The 14,863-nt window shown below is 33.5% G+C and overlaps 2 protein-coding genes across 2 annotated transcripts; one reads left to right on the top strand and one right to left on the bottom strand.

The window, feature by feature from the left end:
• The first annotated feature begins 2,996 nt into the window (after positions 1 to 2,996).
• LOC112515602 (transcription initiation factor TFIID subunit 9) lies at positions 2,997 to 5,888 on the top strand. The gene is made up of 3 exons (XM_025122501.1): positions 2,997 to 3,106; positions 4,953 to 5,231; positions 5,402 to 5,888. Exons 2-3 carry the CDS (start codon positions 4,974 to 4,976, stop codon positions 5,669 to 5,671), a joined length of 528 nt encoding a protein of 175 aa, XP_024978269.1. The 5' UTR covers positions 2,997 to 3,106; positions 4,953 to 4,973; the 3' UTR covers positions 5,672 to 5,888.
• A 3,033-nt stretch (positions 5,889 to 8,921) lies between these two features.
• LOC112515905 (protein DETOXIFICATION 14-like) lies at positions 8,922 to 11,024 on the bottom strand. The gene is made up of 7 exons (XM_025122874.1): positions 10,794 to 11,024; positions 10,157 to 10,701; positions 9,993 to 10,079; positions 9,855 to 9,911; positions 9,546 to 9,784; positions 9,252 to 9,457; positions 8,922 to 9,162 (listed from the first exon to the last, which is right to left on the bottom strand). The coding sequence occupies exons 1-7, from the start codon at positions 11,022 to 11,024 to the stop codon at positions 9,109 to 9,111; spliced, it is 1,419 nt and encodes a 472-aa protein (XP_024978642.1). The 3' UTR covers positions 8,922 to 9,108.
• Between the last annotated feature and the right edge of the window lie 3,839 nt (positions 11,025 to 14,863).

Genomic DNA, 14,863 nt, shown 5'->3' with positions numbered 1-14,863 from the left:
ATCTGTATTCAATAGTCATGTTACTTTTAGCTGCTAAAACATGTTCAAGATAGCTGGATTCATGACATCATGGTTCTTTTTGAGATATCGTTAGGATATATGGCCAGACCTATAAAGCGTATATGTGATGTTGATTAATTTGGAGGAGGCGATGACGGATGTTGACAGAAGATAGAGAGCACTGAGAGGACATGAAGTGCATATATATAATGCACCTCGCTTCTTTGTGCTCTTTATACTTCTGTCATTACCCTTAATATTTCCTTCTCTCTCTAACATTTTAATCTAAGTTTTGTCTGAGAAAGAGGGAGTTACCATACATGCATATAATGTCAATGGGAGATGTTATAAACGGATCGAGCTTTGGATCACAGAACATGAGCGAGTTGTATATCTATGGATGATATCATTCAGGTCTTTTACAAAACTTTATTCAGGTCTTTCTCATTTTTTTTCATCCTCGTTTTGTAGGTCTCTTTTGACTATAAAATTAATGGATTAACGAATGAAGGGACTTCCTTTTTCCATTCTTAAATGATCTTCAAGACTCATATTTCACTAGTTGGTGTTATCTGGTATATTTGTCCGGGATCTGAATCATAGTTAAAACAGTTGAAAACTACCATTTTTGCAGTGAATTGCACTTTTAAAAAAAATTCATTATATCGTTAATATGTCTATATTTGGTCATCAGTTTTTGGTTTAAGAATGTGTCACTAATTCGTCGGAAGGCCATTGGTAGTTCTAATTACCGATGGAACAATTCCATATGTAAAGGTTTGCTTTCTTGTAGTGACGAATGACAAGATCAAGAAATAGTGAATAGCAATTGTATGAGTAACATCACGTTGAATTTGGCCAAATGTGGGTTGGAAATGGTTCGAGGCAACATCAAAACCACATTATCAACTTAACCTCGGTGATCAAGACCGTTATGCACCAATGATTACCTCAAATTTGAATAAGATCATATGTTCTTGCAGCATCTCCATCAACTGATCTAAAATAGAGATTTTGCAGGTTACTTATTTTGCTTCAGTAACTACTCTAAAATAGAGAAAACAAAAGAGAGAAGTTACAAAAGAGTGTAGCTGTTGGAGATGCTCTTTGACAACATCTAATAGACTCTGTGGCAGTTTTACGGTTCTATTCATCTCAATTTAACGAGTTCTATATATACACACACATACGTACACATCAATAGTAGTAGCAGAGGTATAACAAATTGTACACAGACTAGTTCTAATCATCCTTGTACGATCGTGGTTTTTGATGATATATACAGTTCGGTTTAGATCCAAAAAAGTTGGAACCAACTAAAGGTTGAACGGTTTATTCTCTTATATTTCTATATATTTAATCATTGGATACCGGAATATGTTTATATCTTATAGAGTTCCTATTCATATTTCCTTGTATATATATATCAGTTGTATTCAAGAATTCTGATATTTATCTAGTAAATACAGATATGCTAGAAACCTTAATTAGCTCATACTACAAATGGCTATGCTTGTTAATTCTTCCATTCTAGAATGGTTTTGTTTTTCGAAACAGAGAAAACGATGATAAAAGAAAGTTACAGGTCCAAAAAATACTTCATATTTATTGTGTATATTTAATTTTTTTGCTATATGTAACAGAGCATGAAGAAAAGGTTGTCGCATATTGACATGACGTGACATAGACTTAGGACAAGGTAAGAATAAGTAAGACAAAATTGACCAAAATAAGATTATTTTTACCAAAAGACAATTCGGCATCATCAAAACTTCCTTCCAAACAAATATATATATATATATATATATATATATATATAAGGTTTATTGGCGGGGACCTCATGGTCCCGTGGTCTACATTTTGTGAACCCTACTTGCCATACCTCATAAGCAAGCACCGGAAAAGACAACTTGTCCTCCTTTGGAATCGAACACGGGTGTATTGTTATAACAGTAGTAACGGTTCTTTTTATTGGGGTTTCGAAACTGTGAAAACGGGTTTCAAATTAGTAATTGAGGGGTATGGTGGTGGAATTCTTTTTATCGCATTGGTTTTGAAGGAAAAACCATCTACTTGCATTGTAGGGTTGATAGTTGAAACTGATTGTTTTGATTAACGTCTGGAGACCAATAAAATAAATAAAAAAATAGAAGGATAAAATGGTCATGTTCATGATTTAGATAGTTTTATTCAACGTAACAAATAAGTAATAATTTTATTTACTTCATATAACCAACTCTATAATGGGTAAAATTTTCAAAGTATAACGTTTTAATAAAAAGTGTATAACTGTAATAACAAAAATGAAATTAGAATGCTATAACAAGAATTTTTTAAAAAGTAAGTTATTATTTTGTATATTTAATTCCTTCAAAACAGATCTAGGTTCTTGTTCAAACACTTAATATCATAAAATAAAGAATCTTTTTTTTTATTAACCTGGATATCCAACCGGTTATGCGAGCCGACTAATCTTAGGGTGACCACCTGTTTTGCAGATAGTCCGGAGTCACCGCATTTGAACTTCCGTGGTCACAAGGGGATTTTTGTTCCTCATTGGATTTGAACCTGAAACCTACTGGTATTTTTGACCTTTGGAGCCAAGCTCAAGCCAATCAGGCACTACCCTTGTGGTTAAAATAAAGAATCTTTCTGTTATTTATAATCTATTGTTATTTTCTTTTTCATATTTTCTTGTAATGAACAACAAATTTACAAACTAGAACCACAAGGGTAGTGACTGATTGGTTTGAACTTAGGTTCCAAACGTCAAAAGTGTTTAGAGGTCTCAGGTTCAAATCCAATGAGGAATAAAAATCTCCTTGTGGCCAAGGAGGTTCAAATGCCCTAAGAATAATCGACTCGCATAGCATGTTAGATATTGAGGTAAATAAAAAAAAATTTTAATTTTATGATTCGGGTCGGGCCACAGCAAACTTATATCCAGCCCAGTTTTCAATTTCTTCTAATTTCCAGCCCAACGTACATTTTGAATTGATTTACAATTACGGATCGACTTTTTAGGACATGAACACTTCGACGGAAGAACGTTGTTCGGAGCTTGCAAAGGGATTGAACGGAATCAGAATTCTGGGTAGCACAAAAGGTGCCCTCTAGTTTTGCCCTAATTTCTCTAATTTTTGCCCTAAAACTGTTCTTTTCTGTAATTGACATTATTATTATTGCTCTGAATATGTGTAAAACTCATGTTGATCGTGTAATTCATTATGACATTCCGCAATTCTATTTTGGTTTTGGTCAAACACATCAAAAGTTTGAGATATCACATACCGTAGTAATTAGATTTGTAGTAATCAGAAGTTCAGAACATATTGATTTTGGTTGTTTAATTTGTGGTTTTGGTAAAGTAGAAAGTGAAAGAGCATATTGAACTTTGAACTGTTTGCTTGAATTTTGTTGGTAGTTGCTTCATTTGCTTGACTGTAAATGTAGATTAAGATGAAAAATCAATCCACTATTCATGGGTTTTTTAAAAGAAAACATAAGAACCCTTGCGTACCTGATTGGTTTGAGCTTGTCTCCAAAGGAAAATTACAAGGAGGTCCAGGTTCAAATCCAAGGAGGAATAAAAATCCCATTGTGGCCACGGAGGTTCAAATGCGTTAACTCCGGGCTATCTGTAGAGCAGGTGGTCGTCCTAGGATTAGTCGGCTCGCATAGCGGGTTGGATATCCAGTTAATTAAAAAAAAAAAGAACCCTTGCAAAAAAGCTCAAAATGAAATTAATGATATCAATCTTAGTTATGATTATCCTATAAATCATCAAGATACACCACTGCTAGAAGCCCCCCATCGTGGCTGCTGTTGCAGATCTCCATCTTGAATAGGGTAACTATGTTGTTTCAATGTTAATGTTTTCCTCCATGATTTCAATGGCTTCATAGAAATTGTGATGCTATGTTGAGACTATCACTACCGGAAGCGTTCAAATAACTTTGGCAGCCTTTTACTTGCACGGGGTGTCGGGGTGAAATTGTTATTCAATCAAACCGTATATTCAACACATAAAACAAGCATAGATTTAGCTTTACAGGACACATGCCTTTTACCATAAAGATATTTTTTTTTTATTAACCTGGATATCCAACCCGCTATGCGAGCCGACTAATCCCAGGGCGACCACCTACTTTACAGATAGTCCGGAGTCACCGCATTTGAACCTCTGTGGCCACAAGGAGATTTTGTTCCTCCTTGGATTTGAACCTGAGACCTCCTGGTACTTTTGACCTTTGGAGTCAAGCTCAAACCAATCAGGCATCACCCTTGTGGTTTTTTACCAGAAAGATTGCTTATTCTATGTATAGCTTGATGAAAGGAAAAAAAAACATAAGCCTTCTTGGGGTCTATGCTACTAAACCTTTATGTCCATGGCCTAATGCAGGGGTCTTTTACAGATATAGCCTCTCTGTTTCATTGGGTAGAGGTAAGGTTTGCCTACATCTTACCTTCCCCAAATCCTACTCTGTGTGGGACTGAACCTGTTTTTTGTTTCTTTTCTGAAAGGCGGATAGAATGAAGGGAAAGTGAATGGATGAGGGAGGGGAATGGAACCTGTTTTTTGTTTTTTAGGGTGCGTTTGGTATGCAAGGCAGGACAGGACTGGACATGACAAAAACTTGTTGTCGCATGTTTGGGACTGAGTGGGACAAAAAATGCACCTTTTTTAAGAAGATGAGACAAGATCGGTAAATTACTAAATTACCCTTGTCAAATAAAACCCCAAAACATTCGACAGTTTTTTCACCTGCCTACCTCACTCTCGCTTGTTGCTTCAATTTGTTTATCCCGAAGTGAATTTCTGCCTCCTTATGTCTCTTTGTTCTTCAATGATATAGCAGTCGTCCAAAATCCTATGATATCAATCTACTTTCATAGAACATTTGCTTATTTTTAGTGTTAATGAGCAGTTGTTTTCTAACTGCACATATCAGGTTTGATCTACAACCTAAGGAATGGCTGACGGAGAGGAGAAGTTGCCGAGGGATGCCAAGATTGTTAAAACATTACTGAAATCGATGGGGGTTGAAAACTATGAACCTCGTGTTGTCCATCAGTTTCTAGAACTATGGTATCGTTATGTAGTGGATGTGTTGACCGATGCACAGGTGTATTCGGAGCACGCTGGGAAGTCTTCTATTGATTCTGATGATGTCAAGCTTGCTATTCAGTCAAAAGTCAATTTCAGCTTCTCCCAACCCCCTCCACGAGAGGTATCCCACCCGACTAATCCCTAGCGTCTTTGTGTTTTGTTATATCTTTATAAAAACTGTGGAAGGTTTCGAGGTTTTAATTTAACATGGGCAGTTTAGTACTTTACCAAGCTTGTTCCATCTCCCTCATTTAAACACACATTTGAAAAAGGGTTTTTTTCCCTTAATAGGTCCTACTAGAATTGGCAAGGAACAGGAACAAAATTCCGTTGCCGAAGTCGATAGCTGGACCAGGAATGGCACTGCCCCCCGAGCCCGATACCTTGATCAATCCAAATTATCAGTTGGTGATCCTGAAGAAGCGAACGAGTGAAGCTGTTGAAGAAACTGAGGAAGAGGAAGAAGCTAGCGAGTCTAAGTCGCAAGATCAGAGGACTGACGTGCCACAAACTACTCCGCAACGGGTTTCCTTTCCTCTCGGCCCAAAACGTGCAAGGTGAAACCGTGTCTTAAGTTCATAAAGCTCGTTTTATATAACATTTATTTATCATATATGTTTTAAGTTGTTCATTTTGTATAGCTTGAAGCAAATGTTAGATGTTGTTATCTATGATTGTTCTATTTGAAGGTAGATGAAACTGAAACTAAGGTATGTTAGATGTGGGGGTGTAATGAATGTTTTCTTGAAGTGTATACTATTTATATATGTTTTCTCTAGGGGTAAAATTGTAATTCACATCATTCAAACTGTTATTCCACATAAAAAACAAACAATAATTTATCGAAATCTATATAGACAACTATATAAATAGTTTAATCCATAAAGATTAATGAAGAAAGAAAAAATAAAATCAAATCAACTCTGAGTTTGTTGTTACATACACTTAAACTGAACGTACACATCTCTTCCGCAGATTAAGGGGCCGTTTACCAAACGTTTACCCGGGTAAGCGCCCTTACCAAGTAATATTACCTCACCGGATGAATATCGTAAGGACCAAGAATCTTACCCGGTAAAAGCAAGACAAAGATCAAGAGTCTTACCCGGTAAGTGAGGGCGACGACTCTTACCACGATAAACGCTTACCAGGTAAATTATTGTATATTATGTCGTTTTGGTGGACTAAAATCTTACCCGATAAATGCATAATAGTATTAAATTTTACCGGTAAGCACTTACCGGGTAAGTGTTTGATAAACAGCCCCCAAGTATGCATTACCTGTTATGATGATGAAGTACCATTCCTCGAATCCTCATCGATAAATCCCCCATTGAACATCCTTTCTCTTGGCTTTGTTGCCTGAAATACCCGCAAGGATCACGATCTGTTGATTGTGCAACACAGTCGTAAAAGTGGAAAAAAAAATATGGTCGAGCCGAGAACTTGTTTTTCCCAATTAATCGAACATGTTACAAGAGTAAGCAGAATGCATTGCACGACCGATCCGATCGTTAGTCCACACCACAATCCTTCCCTGCTTTAGTTGAAATAAATAATATACATATATATAACTTATTAATCAATATATATAACGGGTACGGGGCAGGGAGTACGAGACCCATTTCCGTCCCCATCCCCGGTTTGGGACAAACGGGGGTCCCCATCCCCGATTTAGCGGGGAATCCCCGTCCCCGACAGGGGCTGGTGGACCGGATTCCTCGACGGGTCGAAGCCCTTTCCCATGCCTAATCTTTTCACATCAATATGATGTATATCATATATATCCTAAAATTCGAGTTTCAAAAATTTTATAGCATATATATAAAAACATAAAAATAATATGAAGATAACTTTTCATTATATTAAAACAACAGAAAATCATAAAAATAAAATTAAGAGAGACGGAGGGTAGAAGCATACTGAAACAAGAGTAAGGTGTCGTTTATCCAAATGTTTACCCGGTAAGTGTAAAGCCTAGGAGTCAACATTATAATTGATTTTACCAGGTAAGATTGTAGCATATCAAGAAGGTATCGTGTATAACAATTTACTCGTTAAACGCTTACCCGGGTAAGAGTCATCACCATCACTTATCGGGTAAGACTCTCTATCTTTATCATTGTTCTTACTAGATAAGATTTTCGGCCCTTGCCATGTTTCATCAGGTGAGGAAAATTACCCGATAAACACTTACCGAGTAAGTGTTTAATAAACGGCCTCTAAGAGTTCGAATTTTCAACATCGAAATCAAGATTAAACCATATTACATTATGCGGTACCCTTTTAGTTTGTTACAGTATTTACAATTTTACCAAAAAAGATAACCTTCTAATCATATTTTTCATCAAAACATATCATCTATTGATTGAAAATGGTATTTTAGCTATAAACGAGTTAATTTACAAACTAGTCCCTATATTATATATGGAACTAACAAAAAAGGTAAAATAAATAGGGTTAAATGTATGAAAAATTAACCTATTTTTATAAATTTTCTTATTATAGCATTACTTTTGTTTTTTTTATTACAACAATGTACTTTCAAATTATTTTTTTATTAAGGCGTCATATTTTAAGAAATCTATCCATTATAGCAATGGGTAACATGTTACCTTTTAAACCGGTTAACCGCTTGACTTTTTTTGCTTGTGTGACTTTAATGAGGTGATGTAGATGATACATCATTTTGATGACTTAATTAAAATAAAAACATAAACCTATTTCAAATTATTATTATTTATTTTCATTTTTCATTGTTATGATTTAAAAAAACATTTAATTTTTTTGACTTTTTCTTATTAAGTTGCATACAAATTAAATATTCTAGAATAAAATATTTCTTAAATAAATATGCTATATTATTTTCGAGATATATTTTGTTTGTAAAAAATGTAACACTTCTTATTTTATGTTGTTCAAAAAAATACATATCTTTTAAAACTCTCTCTAAAATGTTAACAAAATAAATTGTATTCTACATTTTTTTTAATATTGTTATAATAATAAATAATTCAAAAAAATCTAATTAATTTAATATATTTATATGTCAAGTAAAAGTTTTTGAACAAATATAATATATATTTTTTTAAAAATAATATCTTTTGATAAAATAAAAAAGAACAATTCTTATTTTTTTTTCAAAAAACACATTTTTTAAAAATATTAACGAGATAAGTTGTATTCTGCTAATTTTATTAATATTAGTATATTAATGAATAATTTAGAATTCTTTTGATTCATTTAATATATTTATTAAATAACATGTAAAATATCTACATATTAAAATTAAAAGTACATTGTTTAATAAGAAATAATAGTTACTATAATAAAATAATTTTGAAAGTACAATATTTTAATAAAAAAAGTCACATCACTATAGTATATATAGACAGCCTACGTGGACAATTAGATGGCATGGAAACCTGGTATAATAAGTAAATTTAAATCAAAGGATTACTCAACGCTATAATGGATAAAATTTTCAAATTATAATGTTATAATAAAAAATAGTTTAAACGTACATCGTTATAATAAGAAAAACTGAAAGTATAATGTTATAATAAAAAAATTATAAAAATAAATTGTTATTTTGTGCATTTTTCCTAAATAAATAAATCAAGAGTAAAATTGAAGTTTATTCATAAATTAATATCAAACACGACGGATCATAGATCATCCGTCGTTCTTAATATAACACAAATGTATCTTATCTTTAAACGGTTGAATTAAATTAAATCAGAAATATAATCAGTCATTGTTACATCCACTGAAACCATTTATAGACAGATTTTTGACAGATAGAAGTATGTGTTGCACATTATGATGTTGAAGCGGGACGGATCCAAGAACTTTTGGATACAGTGACATCATATAAAACGGTTGCACCTTCTAGAATAAAACGATTGCACATTTCACGAACCTAATTTTTTTTTACCTTACCATGAAGGAACAAAACGATAGCACGTGCCACATAACATAACCACCCCTCTAGGTCGTCATTCTTCTTCAACAAATCCCCCTCCAAGCATCCGTTCTCTTGCCTTTGTTGCCTAAAATACCCACAAGGGTCGTTATCAGTTGATGACATAACACAGTTTTTAAAGAAAACGAAACCAAATCTGTTGGTCGAATCAAGAACCTGTTTGTCCCAATTAGTCGAACATGTTACGAGCGTAAGTAAAACACATTGCACGACTGCTCCAATCATTAAGCCACTCCATAATCCTTTGCCGTTTAGGTGCACAACAAAACCAAGGACCAGAGCCATGGGGATTCCAACGATATAATACGATCCAAGATTAATGTAAGCGCCGATATGTTGCCACCCGCTCCCCCTCGCGACCCCTGTTTAGAGAAAACGACATTCGTTGGCGAGCTTGTTACGGTTATGAAGTTGTTATAGAGTTCTTTAAGGTTTAATCAATGTAAGAACCTGAAATAATTGCTGCTATTGTGTCTGCAAATATCGAAAAACATAGAAGAATAGTGATGTTGCTCACATACTCTACTAGTTCCTTTTCGTTACCGAATGCATACCCCAAAACCGAACGGGAGCAAAAGAGAGTGGTGCTCGCTATGATCACTTCGACTGCTCCAAGCATCGATACAGCCAAGATGGCTGTTTTTGCAGCCTTGGGGTTCCCAGCTCCTAATTCGTTAGCGACTCGTGTGCTACAAAAGGGGAGGTTTTAATTTGGGAATAGTTGAGTTAGGCAAAACATCAAACAAGTTGAGAGCAAACCATGCAGCAGCTCCAAGTGAGTAAGGTATGTAATAATGTAAGGCACCAACTGTTAGACTGTTGCAAAAGATGATAAATTAGTCCAAGATTTTCAAAAAACCGTCGCAATTTTTATGGGTTTACTGGAAAGAAGGTTACCATACTGAGAGCACTGAAGTCTCTAACTGGGGATTTGGCAAGAGCCCAGATAGCAAAACAACGATCTCATACGACCACCATTCAAGACTACACAATAAAAGTAAAATCAACATAGTACACGTTAAAAGAAACATCCATATTCCAAAAATCATCAGGGATTTTACCAAACCATGATAGCAGATGGGACGGCGAAACGAAAGAACTCCTTGATGCTTGGTAATACATCTCCTGAATATATAACACGAGTATTTTCACAACATTCTGATCGGTACACATAAACCCCCAAAAGAATTGCATTCAAGGTGTAAGAGATTCCGATGGCTAACGCTGCTCCAGCACCCCCAAATCCCAACCAGAACACGAGAAACCAACATATGGGTACATGAACAACGAGTATGATGACTGAGCTCCAAAGCATTGGCAACAATATACTTTGCGACTGGAGGTAGCGCATGAGCAATTGGAGAATGGCATAAGGAAAAAGGGCAGGAATGAGCCAGACTGAGAATTTACGAGCTTCAGCTGAAATCAAAGGATCTTGGCCAAGAACAATTAGGAGTTTGTCGATGTAGATCCACAAGATCGAAATGGGTAAACAGACGAAAAGTAGAGAGATAATAGCGGCATAGGTATAGGTCCCAACCTTCTTGTATTGCCCTGCTCCATAAGCTTGCCCACATAAAGTTTCCAGTGCACCCGCCATTCCAAACTGTATAAAACCATAGTTGATAAGTTGCTGAATCTGGAAAGTCGCAATTTTATTGGGTATAAAAAAAAGTAAAACAGAAAAGAGGAGATTACAAGAACACTGAAGCCGGTGACGTTGGTGAGGGACACAGCAATGGCGGTGCCGGCGAGTTCCAGTTCACCAAGATGACCAACCATTGACATAGACGCCACCCGCAATAGGTTTTGTGACACCGTCACTACCACCATTGGCAATGCTATGTAACAAGTTTTCTTCACCTCCTCCGCCAATACAACCTCCCATCTCCGCCGTACTTCCGCCGTCAACAACAACCCCTCCTCCATTATCACTCTCACTCTTGTGTGCTAGAAAGAGGACCAATTTTATATATAATAGTTGGTACACGACCAAGAATAAGAGAGTAATAAATATTCTTTAGTCATGCGCCAATCACGTGATCAAATTCATTGTGAAGATAATGGAATAAAATCTATTTTCTTTATTATTTTTTTCTGAATTTTTATTTCCGTACACGTGTCAACATAACATAGTGAGGTCACTTGCCGGCAACAATATGTATAATGTAATCTTGAAATTTAAGAGATTTTTTTACCAGCATTTTTAAAAGTTTATGACTTGTAATTCAGTTGACAAAATGATAAAAGATAGATCAAGAGTTTGTAACTTAACTAACTGATAAATACATTCAGATTAGAATAAATACCGGTTATATTTCTACGATATCACACTTTCAAAACCGATAAACATCACACGTGGCTCTCGTTATATGTTTTGTGTTCAACTTTTTCCTTTTAATGATAAATTATTCTAATAATTTTTTGTCACGGGTTTACGATATTATTTTATATTATGCATCGCATGGGTCATTGTTTTAAATACATTATAAGATTGTAATCGAGTAAAAGTCCAAAAGAGTTGGAATAAGATCAAAAAGAATTATCAAGCCATGTGTGAGTTGCACTTTTCAGTTTATTTGAAAATAAAATGATTTGTGAGGATGTTGCATGGTGGATAAAGACAAAAAAATGATTTGGATTCAGATTGGTTTTGATTGGGTAAAAAACCAAAAAGTCGATTAAAAGATGAAAATGTCTTTCATTTAACAGAATATTTTAATGGTTGTTGGTCCCAACCAGATCTACAAGTAACGGTTTTGTAGAGAGGGACATGAATACAAATACACCAACTTTCACTTTTAAAAAACTTATATTAAAAAAGAAAATCAATACAGATTGTTTAGGGAAAAAATAAGATACATAACTTATCTAAACAATCAAAGAAACATACAAGTTACGAATAGCAAAAAAGAAAATATTTGCTAAAAGAAATAGGTTAAGAAATCTTGTGTTCTTTACTTGTTACAGTGGAAGTCTTTCTCTTAAATAGAGAGTTAGAGATAGGGAAGACAAATGATAAGAAAGAACTTCTCGGCTATTTATACTCATCACATTAAATGCAAGTCAGAGGGTACAAAGCATGTGGCAAGCTTCAAGAAATGAGTTTGTCCTTTGTTGAAGATATACAATCTTTGGTCATATACGAACAGTAGTCTTTTATAAAGTAGGTAAGCACGCTTGGAGATAATAGAGTGACTCCGTACAGTAATTTACTTTGAGAGGTATGAGTTCGTCCTTTGTGTAGAAGGACAAGATAAAAATTAATCTTGTTCAACAAGATTCATTTGATTGCTACACTAGAATGACGTTGAAGGTCTCATCAGTGTTCGTTGAATCTTAAGTATATTTCATATTTGTGTAGACGAGCTTGTTATCACTTAAAACCGCATCAGATCACGAACTTGTTTGTTTTTGTCTTCAGCTTCTATCTTCGACATCGCTAAAGGTTATGTGGTGTGAGTTTTGTCTTCCTGAAGAATACTTGTCTCTGATAGAATTACAATATATGTTCAGCGAAAAACTGAACAGACTCGATGATGATCGATAAAGCTGAATACAGAGATTGTACAATTCGTAAGGTAAAAATGATCATCGTCAAATCACGGAGAGAAATGATCAACAATGACCGTTAAAAAAAGATGATCAAATCTGAATGTTTTTGCAAATCACAATCCTCATCTTATTTTCGAAACTACAAAGACAAAAATTATTATTTTTATCAAACTACAAAGACCAAATTTATAGTTTACTCTAATACTAATGATGTCACCAATTAGTTAAGAAAAGTAAACACTCCATAAAAATAAATTAAAATGTTCTTAAACGTTGTAAATTACGACTTTCGCCTTTTGTGCTTTGGAAATTGTGATTTCCGTCCATATAGTTTGTAATGCATCATTATTTTAGTCTCTAAAATTAGCTCGTACTTTTAAGTATGAGAAATGAAAATAATGATAAATTATAAATCAAAAAAATCATAAATCATAAATCATAAAAACAAAATCGAAGCCCATTTTTCGGCTACTTTATTATTATTTACTAGAAGGGTACTTGCGTAATGCAGCGAGATATATCTTGATTTTAGTGTTTTGTTTTATTCCGTCTCTGTAGATGTTTTTGTGTAATTTCTTTAATTCAATTTTTTTATTATAATTTAATTTAGATTTAATAACGAAGTAATAATATAGTTTTTTATAAAGATAAAAATTAAGTAGTTTGTTAGAACTCAATGATTATCTCAATTATATTTTTTATTTTTTTTATATTTAAAATGAGATATTTATTCTCTATTTGATTATGTTTATCTGCAGTTAGTTACACGAATTTAAACATGAAGCTTTAATAAGTTGTACTTACGCATAATTTACTTATAATATTGAATTTTAAGTAATATGCATCAATAAACACTACTTCATGTTTAAAAAATAGTTCTTAAGAGTTTTTGTCAAATGCTTTATAATATAGTATAGATATATTATTTTAAAGTTTTATTATGTACTTTATTTGTTGATATTTACATATTTAATTATTAATAAAACAATTTAAATACAACGTAAAAAGCTCCTCTCACCAGGGGCGCCTTGGAGTGTGCCGAGGGTGCGGGAGCATGGGGCCTCCGTTCTCGAGGGGCATCCGATAATCTTTTCTAATCTTGTATATAATAAAATTATATATAAAAGAACGAAGATACACAACCATTGACGAAAGGAATTGTTGTAGTGACCAAAAGGTAACATAACTAATATAAATGTTAGAGGTGATCATTTCCAGGTTTGGGTTGGACCCAACTTGTTTTTTTGTCCAACGGGCTTAATATTATAAATTCAAGCCTTTTTTTTCGGGTTTGACAACTTGTCATTCCCCACCCTATAAAACGGGTTGGACTTGTCCACGGACTAACGTAAATAAAAAGTGTAACTCTTATAAATTTATAAACTTTATCACTAGCAATTAATTAACAAATGTGGAAACAAAAATCAAAGAAAAACATTGTTGCAATTAAAATTTTAAACAACTAAAATGACACATGAATCTCAACAAATTAAAAAAACAAACAACCTCTTACCTTTTAGGTTCTTAAAAATATCCAAAGAGTCTCATCATATAACTTAATATTAGTATAATTTTAATTAATGGTAAAAAAATCTATATATATATTAAAGAAGAAACCAAAGGTAATGAGGTGGCACCTTCTAATGCTTAGAACCCTTCCTATCTTTTTTCTCATTTTTTTGATTTTTTTAAATGTTGAATATGTTAAAGACTTTTTTGCCCCTTGATGAAAAATGTATAGCTCATAATTAACCCGGGTTATTTTTGTAATTTTGTATACCCAAATTTAACCTCCAACTCTTGATTTGCTCTTCCATTTACTTTCTTTTATTTATTAATGAAATTTATTTTTTAAAGTTTCAAAAATAAACAAAATAAAATCATATAAAATCCTTTGGTGAGGGATGAAGAAGATGAGAGTTGAAGAAGAATTCAAATATTTTAAAAGGTATGTAGAAATTATATTCATTAAAAAAATGTGATTTGTTATTACATGTTTCTTTTTCAATATTATTGGATGTGTTGTTATCATAGGATATGATTGTGTTTACGATTGGATTATATAAATTGTGTTTACGATTTGATCATATAAATTCGAATAAAATTTTGATATTTTATAATCACATGATATGATAAACTTTTTTCGAATTTAAGCTTTATTAACAACAACTATTTATTCATCTTCATCTCTCACACCCTCTCAAATTCTATCT

This window comes from Cynara cardunculus, assembly GCF_001531365.2.
Source record: "Cynara cardunculus var. scolymus isolate 2C chromosome LG 7, CcrdV1, whole genome shotgun sequence".
NCBI classification, from domain to species: Eukaryota; Viridiplantae; Streptophyta; class Magnoliopsida; order Asterales; family Asteraceae; genus Cynara; species Cynara cardunculus.
This window is presented reverse-complemented; position numbering and strand designations above follow the sequence as displayed.

Coding starts and splice junctions, on each gene's coding strand:
- LOC112515602 (XM_025122501.1), top strand. CDS start 4,974: ATGGCTGACGGAGAGGAGAAGTTGCCGAGGGATGCCAAGATTGTTAAA. Junction 5,232..5,401: donor CCCAACCCCCTCCACGAGAG/GTATCCCACCCG, acceptor TTCCCTTAATAG/GTCCTACTAGAATTGGCAAG.
- LOC112515905 (XM_025122874.1), bottom strand. CDS start 11,024: ATGGAGGAGGGGTTGTTGTTGACGGCGGAAGTACGGCGGAGATGGGAG. Junction 9,458..9,545: donor AATAGCAGCAATTATTTCAG/GTTCTTACATTG, acceptor TTCTCTAAACAG/GGGTCGCGAGGGGGAGCGGG. Junction 9,163..9,251: donor CGACTAATTGGGACAAACAG/GTTCTTGATTCG, acceptor TGGGTATTTTAG/GCAACAAAGGCAAGAGAACG.